Below are 12,653 nucleotides of genomic sequence, written 5' to 3'. Positions count from 1 at the left end.
GTTATCAAGAAACCAAATGGGTAGAGCATAGAGATAAAGCAGCTCGATGTGGTATTTGTGTGGCTTTCCTGCTTTGCTGGAGGCTAGGAGAGCCCGTTCCGTGCTGTCACTGTGCACAGAATTGAAATGCACAGGAAGAAAGTAGTGGCAAGCACACAAGAGTTTCCTAAACATAGAATTTTCCAAGGCTTCATTAGGAAGGGAGTTCATGGTCATTGGTGCTGTTGGAACACTAGGCTGACTGTGATGCTGTAGCACTGCACAATGGTCTCTAACCCCCAACTAGACTTGGGAGCCGCTGGCTGATCCAGGCTGCAGCTCCTGAAGCAGCCCCACCCTCTCTTCTGCAGCTGTACTCTCCTTGTTAGATATGGCCTTGGCTGCCAGCCCAGGCTCGCGCTGTGAGGAAGCAGGGCAGGCCTCCAGTGGGGCAAAGCAATGGGTTCCTCAGAGCTGGGAGAGCGTGCAGCTGTAGGTGTGTGGCTCCTTGTCTGATGAACTCTTAAGGGCTCATGTGGCCGGCTGATATTGTGAGGCCTGTGTTTGCATGCTTGTCCCAGAACTTGGCTTCCAGCTTCCCAGGAGAATAGAGTGAAGTCAGAAGACTCCAGAGGCTTAGCGCTGCCACAAACACTGGCTTTCCAGTGCTGTTCACTCATAATCAGATGAAGGCCAGCTCAGAGATGCTGCCCTTAGTGACGGAATCAGGGGGGAAGGAGCAAAAAGGTTCATTTTCCTGAGGTTATTTTTTTCCTGTCAGAACTCAGGCGAAAAGAGACCAATACTTTTTGTTGCGGAATATTATTTTAAGATGTATTACATTCGTTTATGATGTGAAACATTTGTTTAATGATTTAAGGATGTGTTACATTCTTTTGTGTTGCATTTGTTCAACTCTGTGAGGTTGTATTACTTTGCTAGTCTAAAACACCTGATTGGCCTAATAAAGAGCTGAATGACCAATAGCTAGGCAGGAGAAAGGATAGGCAGGGCTGTCAGGAAGAGAGAATAAATAGGAGGAGAAAAGAGGAGGGGAAACAGGAAAAGAAGAAGAGAGGACATCAGCTGCCCTCCACCCAGTTACACAGCAAGCCACGGAGTAAGAAGAAAAGTATATAGAATAGAGAAAGATAAAAGCCCAGAGGCAAAAGATAGATAGGATAAATTTTAGTTAAGAAAAGCCAGCTAGAAACAAGCCAAGCTAAGGTTGGGCATTCATAAGAAAGAATAAGTCTCCGTGTGATTATCTGGGAGCTGGATAGTGGACCCCTCAAAGAGTAAAGAGTAAAAACAACCAACAACCCCTTGAGATGAGAGGATACAGGAGGAAGGGGGATGCCCTAATCTCAGAAGCGCTGTCAACTGGTAGGAGTCAGTAGTAATGTGGAGGCTTGATTAGGAAGAGCTGGGATCACGTGTTCAGACACTGATGACTTTTTCTGCAGATGTTCAACCTCCTAACAGAACCTCAATGACCAATCCCAGAGGAAGCCGTCTGACTAGGAAGCTTGGGTAGCAGGTGTCCCCCCATCCCCATCACCATGGGCCCTGGGGAAGAGCAGAGCAGGAAACTGAGTATAAGTGGTCCTGTGAGCAGCAGAGAATGAGGTGATTCAGAGACCATCAATGGACACCGATTATGGGGAGCAGGGATGGGGGAATGGTCCTCCCCTGTCTTGAGTACCACTTGGATCTTGAATAAATTTCTTTTAAAAAAGTATTTGGACTAAATATGGCAAACTGTTAGTTTTGTTTAATTTGTAAAATGGATGACCATTTGCTCATTATGCTTTCATGTGGCTATTCCTAGATAATTGGAAATGTTTCTAAAAATGTTTTCTTAACATACTTTCTAAGAATAGAGTTCCATAGAAGAAGGGGAATGTCCCAGAATATCAGCAACAGTTAATGCTGTCATGTCCAGATTCCCTCATTCCCTGCCCCATTCCCATAAATGCCATTCTCTCTCTCTCTCTCTCTCTCTCTCTCTCTCTCTCTCTCTCTCTCTCTCTCTCTCTCTCTCTTTTGGAATTGTGTGAATTTTAAGGGCTCTTCTACCAGGAGCATTGACCTTTGTCATGATGGCATTTCAGAGGGAAGAACAAGAAGAAGAAAGAGTCAATAAAGTCTTTGGAGAAAGAGGCAGGTATGGCCAGGAGAAAGCTTGGGATGAGGAAGGAAGAAAACTGTCCTGAGCTCTCCCCAAGAGCACCCTTCCTTTGAAACTTCTTGTAGCCACTTTCTACCTGGGGCCCTCAGCAAGTTCTTGGCTTCATTTCCTCTTCTGTAAAATATGAATGGTGAAAGTTGAACCCACGGTGTTCAGAAAGCTCTTCTGACTGTTGAAAATGTGTGTGATGATTGTTATTTATATTGTTTGATCTTTATATCCTCAGAATTACCAGTGTTCCTCGAGTAAGACAAACATTTGGCCAGATCTAATTAGTGAAAACCATTGTCCTTCACTGAGTAAGCATCCTCTGTGACAGGCTGCTTCTAGCTGAACATGAGGTTTAAAAGCAGAATTGTCTTCTCGTGGCTGGCTCAGTGTGGTATCTGGTAAGCTTGGCAATGACAGGAGTCCTGAGGAGTGGACAGTACACCCATGAAGAGGGGCAACTGGGCAAGCCCATCAGGTGTCTCAGTTTCAGTATTCAGCGGTGAAAGGGAAGTCCTCAAGATGACTTGCCCTGCAGCAACAAGCATAAGAAGAAATTATTCCACAGAAGCAACAAGTGTGACCTAAGAGGCATCCTTCAGTGGTCTATTCAGCCTCCTCTGTGCTCTCTGAGCTCCTGCTCCCATAAGACCATGAGGAAATGAGATGGGCACAGAGATCATGATGTCACCCTAAAATATGAGAGGACTATTAAGGAAGGAGAGACTGGCCACCAGTAGATTGTCATAATGAGGGATCATAAGCAAGCTGGCACACAGCTGAGGGCCTCGGAACTATTGTCTCAAATTCTCACATTGTTGTGAAGAGGAAGTACAACTGAAATTGACAGATAGGTTGTGAGTATTAAATAAGATACTAATACAGGCAAGGAGCTTAAAGTGTCTGCTATACCCTAAATTAGTACTCAGTGGATGGTTGCTGAAATTAATACTGTCATCCTACACCATAGATAGAGCAACTTGGTGATACCCAAAACCCCAAGGCCTCATCTCTAAGAAGTGGTAGGGTTTCTAGTACGAGCCAGCTAGTTTTACTTTGGATTCCATCGATCTGTGACTGTACTCACAAATCCTGATACAAGAGCACTGTCCTCTTAGATAACGGCCTGATCACCCTCCTACTTAACCTGATGCCACTTACATAAACAGGCCGCAGGCCCTCCAGTTTCTGTTGACGCTGAGAATGGTGGCCATCTCCTCCTCACTCAGCTGGAAGTCGAAGACCTAGAAAGTTCCAGAAACATCCTTAGCAAGGAAAGTGTGGATGGGATCTAAGATTGTAGGTGTTCCTCTCCATTCAGGCATAATTCATCCAAATTCTTCTCTAAATGACGACAGGATAATTTAGAGAGATCAGTGTCCTACAGGGGGGGTGGGGGGTTGTAGCTGTGTCCAGTGGGTGCAATGAATGAAATCCTCGAGGACCATGGAGGAGACACAGAGTTTTCAATCCATTGCATTGTCTTCTACAAAAAGGTGCGCGAGTAGATCAAGAGAGTCCATAGTTGACCAGGAGAGTGTGGGCTGTGATCTAAGTGCTCACGGGTAACAGGAATCTCCTCAGTGGGACAAAGCTCAGATGTTCAGAAGTGACAGGCCTTTGTTGGTGCCTGCCTCCAGCCCATTCATGGGCCACATGCATGTAATCGCTGCAGCTCTGTTGAGACTGGCTAACTAGCCTAAGTGATGGTCAGGTAGTTAGTTGGAAGAAGGGAAGTCACACTGGCAATCGAGGGCCGATTTTAAAGTTCAAGGACAGGATCTTTTCCAGCCCCACTGCACTGAGTGGGAATAGCAAGTGATCAGGCCACACCTTACCTGAATGTTCTCCTGTATGCGGGAGGGTGTCACAGACTTGGGGATCACTACGACATTCCTTTGGACGTGGAACCGAATCAGAACCTGTGTACAAAGAGGGGAACATCAGGTTTCCACTTACCTATGAAGAACCCCTCCTAGTGAGATATATGGTGATTGTATTTCTCTGTAGCTTTAGTTATTATTAGAGACACTTGCCAGGCCTCATCTTACAGCCCCGATGCTGGAGACAGCATTGATTGCCCTAGATAGAAAGGAGGGCAGTAGCTTGTGGCCATAAAGCTAAGAATGTGTCCAGTTGGCAATGTTCTTGAGGCTGAGCCTAGGGTCTTGACAGGAAGCTGATTGACAGAGGCACCCCTTCTCTGATGCCAGTGGTTTTTCCTGGAGATTTTAACAGACTTAATTTCTCATATCTTCCCCTCCAATGGGTTAAAAGAAAGCAATACAAATAAAACACATGACTACAAGAATGGGTGGTTAGATAAAGGGGGAATTACTCCATTTTACCTGGGCTGTAGTTTTCTTGTGCTTTGCAGCAATCTCCTTAATTGCGGGAATCTCCAGAACTACAGGGTCTTCTGGCTTGGCACTAGGGGAAGAGAGATGGCTGGCTACTACATGCCTATGAACCTTACTGCCAGGCAGTGCCAAGGCTGAGCATGACAGCCTTCTCCATCTGAGAGACAGGCAGAGAGAGAGAGAGAGAGAGAGAGAGAGAGAGAGAGAGAGAGAGAGAGAGAGAGAGAGAGAGCTTTGTGTCTCTCCTGGAGCTCACTATGGACCAGAGCTTTAGCAGCTGAAAATATGACCTAGCCATGCTAGACAGAAATGGAATCTTCTCTGAGCATCAGCCAGGACCACTGTTGGTAGCTTAAGACATTGCCAAAGATAGACACATTTTTCCTAGTGTATTAGGAATTACTAGCAAGTTACCAAACACTGTTTTAAGAATGTTAAAAGGAAGAGACGCCACTCTGAAGCCTTACTGAGGTCTGTCTGGCGAGCCCAGGGGACTGTAAGCTGTGATGCCAATGCCCTTGGAGTGACAGTACTGGATCAGTTTCTCCTGGGTGAGATATGGGTGGCACTCAATCTGCAAGAGAAAACATCTCCATCACTAGGGGATAGGCCACTAGCCACTTTCTGAGTGGCTCAGAAAGACTTCTCCACATGAGCAAAGAAACAAACAAAAGCCAAAGGCAAATCATTGATAGATGTGCTCCAAACCGGACCCAGAAAGCTGCCTCCCAGATCCCTGAGCATCCTGAACACAGACCTCAGAGATGAGACTCGGTAGCTAATATGGAAATTGTCTCCCAGTGTTGACGTAGTCCCAAAGCAGGGTCTTTCACCAAAGAGAATGTACCTGATTGGTCACTGGCTTATGTTTCAGACCAGGCTTGTTCAGGAGCCTCTCAATCTGCAAGTGGTTGAAGTTGGAGACGCCCAGGGCTTTCACCAGCCCCTGGTCCACCAGTTCCTCCATGGCCTGTCACAGTGAGGAACCCCAGTTAGATGACTGCAGGAGGACACAGGGATGCTAGGTTGGCCTTGTCTTGGATAGGAGGAATGGCTTCCATGTGACAAGATCAAGTGAAGCACTAAAGGGAATCTCCAGCTAGACTGTGGTACATGGATGGCTGATTCCAGCCCTTCTACCTGTCCCTGCTCAGCTGTAACCAAGAAGGAAATGAGAAGTTCTGGCTTCTGTTCATGGTTTATCCACCTTTCTTCCCTTTATTTTCCAGGCCCAAATCAATATCTCTTTAATGTCTCTCCTGTGAACAAACAATTCCTTCGTTCTCTCTCCAATTCCTATGTTGTTTGAACTGTCAAATAAGCTGAGATCCCCTAGCACTGGAGCTGATGGCTCATCCACAGAAACTTTAGCACTTAGACTGAAAGAATCTCAACAGCAAACACATTGTATATGCTTTGATCCTAGCTACTACTGGATAGGAACTTACAATGACTAGATTATACCTTCATATTTGGTTTGTAGCTGCTGCTCTAGGGTTGGATCATTATCGTTGGGAAAGTTTAGAACAAGATCACTGTAGGTAATACTAAACAAACCCTAAATCCTTGGGTTGATTCCATGTGGGGCTAAGCAGGTAATCAGTAGGATAGATTCCAGCCCTTTTACAGTACCTAGGTAGGCACTCCTACCACGCCCCATATATTCTCAAGGCCTTCCTCGCACACACATCAAGCTGTGTGGACAGCAAAGAGAGGAACAACAACAGCAGACAGGTGTGGGTGTAGGCTGACAATCACAGTTAAGTTGGGGAGTTGAGCCGGGAGCCTCAGGATTCAAAGTCTACCTGGGCTTCAGAGGAATATCAAAATCAATCTGTGTGACTTGGAGAGACTAAATTTTATTCCCAGAAACTCACATAGTTCAAGCAGAGAACTTTCTCCCACACAAGGTTTCTGACCTCCACAAGCACCCTTCCCCCCAATCAAATACATGAATAGAAAAGAGAGAAACGGGGTTGCTAGGGTTAAACACAGGGCACTTGGGCATTTTCATATCAGGGTGGAGTGTCAAGGGGTCCTGACAGAAGTTTTTATCTCTCAGCACATACAGAGAAGATGTAACCTACCTCCCAAGCATCCAAGAATGTGGCTTTACTGACAAGAATGTTGCCTTTATCGTCTCTTGGTATAAGTTCATTTCCAGCCTGTAAACGCAAGACAAAAACCTCATTAGGACCTACATCTGGATGCCTGGTTCTGCGAAGCAAGGTTTGAGGGTGATGGCTTCCCAAAGAGAAATGCCTGCACAGCCATTTGTCACAGAAAAGTCCAGAACCATCTATGTGGCAGTCCGCTGTGGGATGGAAACCCTGTGTGTGACCCTGGCAGACAGTGTCTGACTGTCTGTTCTTAGGACATTGTCAAAGCCATTATTTAACTCAGCATACCTAAATCCACAGATACTCAGGGGCATTTTGGCTTCAAGGTTATTAGACGAGGGTTACATGAAAATGGCATGGCTAGCAGGGATGGGGGGATCCCAGCCAGTATCTATCCTTGCAGCCTAATTCTGAAATTTGGGATAGTATGCAGTCATCACCCAAACTGGTCACATGTACAGTAGAATGAGAACTCACATCCCTTCAATTTTCCCCTACATTCATTTTTTAAAAAGTTTTTGCTGGTTTTAGATTTTGCGGGGTTTTTGTTGTTGTTGTTTCTTTGTTTGTTTTTATGTGAATGATTATTTTGCCTGCATGTTTGTCTGTGTAACCACATGCTTGCCAACTGCCTGTGGAGGCAGGAATAGGATGTCTGAATCTTTGGAACTGGAGTTACAGACCGTTATGAGCCTCCGTGTGGGTGTTAAAAATTAAACCTGTATCTTCTAGAAGAGCACACATTGTTCTTAAAAGCAGAGCCATCTCTCCACACCTTCCTCAACCCCTTTTAACTCTGAGGAACAAGCAGGAATGGGGTCCCAGGCACGGAGCTATAGTTTCTCAGATTATATTATCTGCCAGCTTTCCTATATTTGGGTTTTGCTCCCTGATGCTACTTCCTGGTGCAGGGGTGCTTTAAAGGGTAAAAGGTTGATCATTGATGTGTGTCATACAAGACTGTCCCAAGAGATTCGCACCCTCTCTGCTCAGGGGACTGAATGAATAGGAATGAATAGGAAGGTGACAGGCCAGTTTGCAGTTTGTCTTAGCTGGCAAGAATCAGTTTCTCTCAAACCAACTGTGAGAACATAACATAAGCACATGGTGCTCCCGCACATAGCCCTGGACTGCTTTTATTGTAGACCAGTCTTTTTGTACACTGTAAAGATACATTGCTCTCATTGGTTTAATAAAGAGCTGGATGGCCAATTGCCAGGCAGGGAGAGGTTAGGCAGGACTTAGAGAGAGAGCAAGGGGATGAGGAAGGGCAGAGTTGCCAACCAGATACAGAGGAAGCAGGACGTGTAGAAGATGAGGATACAAGCCATGAGCCATGTGACAGCATGTAAATTGATAAATATGGATTAATTTAAGTTGTAAGAATTAGTTAGTAACAAGCCTAAACCATTGGCCAAGTATTTATAATTAACAGTAAGTCTTTGTATGCTTATTTGGGAGTTGGCTGGCAGGACAGAAAGGCCCACTATGTGCTTTTTAGGCCACTGACTTTCTCCTGTGCACAGAACTCCTGATATAGCCCATCCCCCACCCCCAGCTCAGGCACAGCTGGTGGTTTCTGACATTTGCTCAGCAGCTACAGATGGGGCAAAGAGCAGCTCAAACCTGGAATCCCTGTGGCCAGTGAATCAGATACAGGTCCAGATAGTCCAGCTTCAGATCCGTGAGGGTTTTCTGAAAGGCTTTCTTCACCAGGCTTTTCTCGAAGAAGGTGGACCACAGCTGCAGAGTGTGACCAGAGGACGTTAGGATGGGGTAAAGAAAGGGCCACTCCACAGTCACCCTCCCTCCTTTGAGATTTGCAGCTGATCTAAAACCAGGTCAGGCCATTGGTTTATAATACATTTAGTTAATATTTAGAATAGGTCACCAGCCCTCAACAAGGTCAAGGGCATGCCTATGTCTTCTTCCACGCTCTTGGTATTCTGTTTCATTTAGCACACTTAATCCCTGATCAGAAGTTGACATTCCTGTATTAGTCTCTTCTTTGGCTGTCAGTTCTCCGAGGGAAGAAATTGTGTCTGACCCTTAAAGTTCAAGTATCCTGCTGCACTGGGAGCAGATGACCCTTTCGTTGCTCTTCTCTCCAAGTCCTTCGGTTATACCCACGCCAGCACTGGGGCTGTGTGTCAGACCAGTTACGGTTTCCTTGAACAAGCATGTGCCAGCACAGAACCAAAGCTCCTCAAATACCTAACATTCAACACTTCTGCCTTTTGTAACAAGTTATAATTCACACATTTTGCTGTTTTGAAATAAAAGGAGATTTGTACGTGGCAATAAATAATGCTCCCACCATTTTCAAACCACACATGTCTGAGAACGTCAAGACCAGAGCCATTGAGACCACAGTCGCGTTAAGCAGGCAGTAAGGTTCAGAGGCCATCCCAACCATACCCCTTGCTGCCCCTTGGAGAGTAGATCCCGCTGCTGAAAACAGGGAGGTCAAGAACACCAGGAGGCTCAATGAAGCCATCACTACTGTAAGAGATCCAATATAGTAGGGGACAGCATCAGCATTTTCTTACTAGTATTGATTTGGCGTGGATAAACATCCAGAGATAGAATGAAGGTGGGAGAGAGGTGTTGGGAGAATACCGCAGAGGGGGGTGGCTGATAAACTCTTGAAGCTGCCCGTTCCCAGATACTTCTACCTGCCTTGAAGTCCCGTCCACCAAGTGAGCCACTCTACCTTGCTGACAATGAAGAGGTCCTCCCGCTTCACGGCCTTCTCCTTGATCTTCTCCTGGATGGCTTCCCCCACTTCATTCTCATTCTGATACACATAGGCACAGTCAATGTGGCGATACCCAGCATCAATGGCGGCCTTCACAGCGTCCTTGACTTTATTAAGGGGAGACTGAAAGACAACAGAAGAGACCATTAGAAGCCATTCTTCCCAGTCTTCCTCTGTAAGGCTCCACATAGATCAGATTCTCAAAACCACAGCCTGGCTAGGATCTATTTCAAATAGACACTGGGGTCAGGAGGAGGGAAACATCCTTTGGAAAACTCTTTAGAAGCAAAGACTGAATCATTTTATTAATTCTTTTGGATTTCTTTTTTTTTAATTCTTTATTTTTTTTATAAAAAATTTCCATCTCCTCTCCTCCTCTTCCCCCTTCCCTCCCCTCCCTTCCACCCATACCCCCACTCCCTCCCTCTCCAAGCCAAAGAGCCATCAGGGTTCCCTTCACTATGTTAAGTCCAAGGTCCTCCCAGCTCCCCCTAAGAGCCTTGTCAGTTTGGTTGCTCATTTTATTAATTATTATGGTTAGCATATAATATAATTGGTTTCATCTATTGATCTTCATTCATATGTTTTGTCCTTAACTGTGGATTGATTTTGTGATTATCACCCATGTTCTATCTTAGCCATAAACGAGCTCTTCTCTAATCTAGGCTGATCTTGAAGGGTCTCCAGTCGCTAGGAATGACAGATGGCTCCTCTTGAAACTTGCTAAAGGCTAAACTCAAATCTAGAGTGGACCAGAGGAATCCTCAGACCCCAAACAGTTATAAACACTTAAACTATAGCCGCTATAAGTTAATATGAACTCTCCCATGAGTAGAGTTCTGAGGTTGAGCAGATTGCAGTTTTTTTTAAACCTTGACTACAAAGCAGCAGTCAAGACAGCCTACCTGACAAAGTCCTTACATTGCATGCACAATGAACATAATGAACAATGAACATAAAGATTCTAGTGTACCACCTGTCACTTAGTAAGACATTGCAGGGGGTTGCATATGGATATGCAACCCATTATGTAGTCACTGTTCTGGGGGAAACAAATAGGAAACTACACAGCAATGGATTTTCATTTCTGCCAATGAGAAATAAAAAACAAAAGAACATTTGAAATATCTTCTCCCAATTTCAACCAGCCACGCAGATATTGGATTAGGAAAATAAACCCTTAAAGTTCACTTCTCAGAGCAAGCAAGATGATCCCTAGGGTAAAGGGACTTGCTGCCAAATCTTAGGACCTGAGTTCAACCCCCAGCTCTCACATGGTAGAAGGAGAGACCTGACGCATACAAACTATCCTTCCAAAGGCCGCATGCACGCCATGGCATAAAGGTAGTTGAGTGTGCAAATGTACATGTTTGCATGCACACAACCATACTAGCAAACAAACAAAACGTGAAAAAAAACAGGCATGGTAATACATACTTTTAATCCCAGCAGTATAGACATAGAGGCAGGCTGATCTCTGACTGAGGCCAGCCTGTTCTACGTAACAAGTTCTACGCTAGCCACGCTACACAGTGAGACCCTGCCTCCAAAAACTAAACTCAGAACTCATTGTTAGTCAAGTATAATAGTGCAAGCCTGAGCCCCAAGCACAAGAGGATAGTGAGGCTAGAGACAGCCTGGAAGGCATCACTGTCTGATTAAAAATAAAAGCAAAAAAATGCTCACATTCTGGGTGCAGTGGCCCAAGCATTTGGGAAGTAGAGGTTGGGGGTGGTGGTTCAAGGCCAGTCTCAGCCACTTAATGAGCTCTAAGGCTGCCTGGGTTGCACAAGCCTGTCTCAGACAACAGTAAGTAAATCTACCTCCCACCAAGTCTAGACATTCTTTCTGTAGTTGTCAAACGTAGAGAAGTGTATATAGCAGAGATCAACAACTATATCATCGTGGCGCTAAGGAATTGCTGCCAGCCACTCAGAGGTACTGGGGTCCAGGCTCAAGTCCCATCCCCCTGCACCTGCACTGGTGAGCTCCTTGTCCCTTTCCAGAAGCACCCCATCCTGAAAAGGACTCCTAAACAGAACCTACATCGCTGTGGGAACTCTAAAATTCCACCTCGGCTGATTTTTTTTCCAGGTGAGTAGATTCCCTGGAGATCTCCAAGTAATTATCTGTTGCTTCGGTGGATGTGAAATTTCTGATACGGAGCAAATTCGCTTCACTACACCCTGGAGTGGGCCTTGGAGCAACTTGGCAGGAGAGATGACTACAGCCAGCGTGGGACCTGAGCGGACTCCTAGCCCAGGCTCTCTGTCATCTTCAGCCCGCTCAGGCTTTAATGTGTGGGAACACATGAGGGTCCCTGAAAAGTGCAGGCGCCAGTTCAGTAGCCTGGGCTGGGGTCTGAGGTTGCCTTTTCCACAGGCTCCCTGGCCGCTCGGATGTTCCAAATGGAGTCCTTTCTTCCCCATGGACAGCAAGGGAAGCTGGGTCATTTGGAACTCAGTGTTCTCTCTCGGAATAACCCAACTGGAAATACACAGCTCAAACCTGTAAATTGTGAAGTAATTCAGAGGAAAAGCTTACAAAAAAGACTAACTGCCTGGAGATGGCATTTTTGTTGTTCACTGCCAAGTCCAGGGACAGCTGGAAACCTGACACTTGTTTGGGAAGTTGTCAGCCGGCTGGGGAAAGCTTTCAGTCTGAGGCCTGAAGCAGTGCAAAAGCTGAAAGCAGACTGGGTCCTGGCTCTCTGATTCCAACCCCCATCCCCTGCAGACGCTGTGCAGAAGGAGAAAATGCCCAGGACCACTCCCCACTTGAAAGAAGGAGTTTTCCAACGACTGCACACCTACCTTCCAGGTGCCCAGGCCCACGATGGGCATCCTGGCTTTGGTACTGAGCTCCACGAAGGTGGCCATGGTTGCTACAGAGACAGTCCTGAGAGAGCTGATAGGCACCTCTGGCCTACTTTTAAAAAAGCAAAAGGTTATGCGTCCTTGGGGAGGCGGGCTCTTCCCCCTGGCAAGCAGCCAACAGCCTAAGGGCGGTCCTTGGCACAGGAAGTACATTGCGGTGTTTCGTAAGACTGATTAAGCCCTCTAGAATGCAGAATCTCCCTGGTGCAGAATGCGAAGGCTACTGTAGCGGTACTCACGTGGGTTTGTGGACATAAAGAACACGGTGTGAAGAATGAATTAGTTTACTTAAGAAGGCTGTGAGAGTGGGCATACTCTAGTATGTGACTGTTCAAGAAGTTTTCAGCAGGGGAAGAATTCAAGGAAAAACTAGGAGGCTTG

The 12,653-nt window shown here is 46.0% G+C and overlaps 1 protein-coding gene across 1 annotated transcript; it reads right to left on the bottom strand.

The window, feature by feature from the left end:
- Positions 1-825: 825 nt before the first annotated feature.
- Positions 826-12,362, bottom strand: LOC119807788 (aldo-keto reductase family 1 member B7-like). The gene is made up of 10 exons (XM_038319940.2): positions 12,210-12,362; positions 9,352-9,519; positions 8,265-8,381; positions 6,606-6,683; positions 5,366-5,488; positions 4,986-5,092; positions 4,507-4,588; positions 3,997-4,080; positions 3,320-3,402; positions 826-2,690 (listed from the first exon to the last, which is right to left on the bottom strand). Exons 1-10 carry the CDS (start codon positions 12,273-12,275, stop codon positions 2,648-2,650), a joined length of 951 nt encoding a protein of 316 aa, XP_038175868.1. The 5' UTR covers positions 12,276-12,362; the 3' UTR covers positions 826-2,647.
- Positions 12,363-12,653: the final 291 nt, after the last annotated feature.

The sequence above is a fragment of the Arvicola amphibius genome, chromosome 2 (genome assembly GCF_903992535.2).
Source record: "Arvicola amphibius chromosome 2, mArvAmp1.2, whole genome shotgun sequence".
In the NCBI taxonomy this organism is placed as follows: Eukaryota; Metazoa; Chordata; class Mammalia; order Rodentia; family Cricetidae; genus Arvicola; species Arvicola amphibius.
The sequence above is the reverse complement of the archived record's forward strand: the minus strand, read 5'-3'. Positions and strand labels throughout refer to the sequence as shown.

Bases quoted from the DNA above. Each gene is read 5' to 3' on its own strand.
- LOC119807788 (XM_038319940.2), bottom strand. From the start codon at position 12,275: ATGGCCACCTTCGTGGAGCTCAGTACCAAAGCCAGGATGCCCATCGTG. The intron at 9,520-12,209 runs GTAGGTGTGCAG...GTTGTCTTTCAG, and splicing joins TGGGCCTGGGCACCTGGAAG to TCTCCCCTTAATAAAGTCAA. The intron at 3,403-3,996 runs GTAAGGTGTGGC...GGAACTTTCTAG, and splicing joins GCATACAGGAGAACATTCAG to GTCTTCGACTTCCAGCTGAG.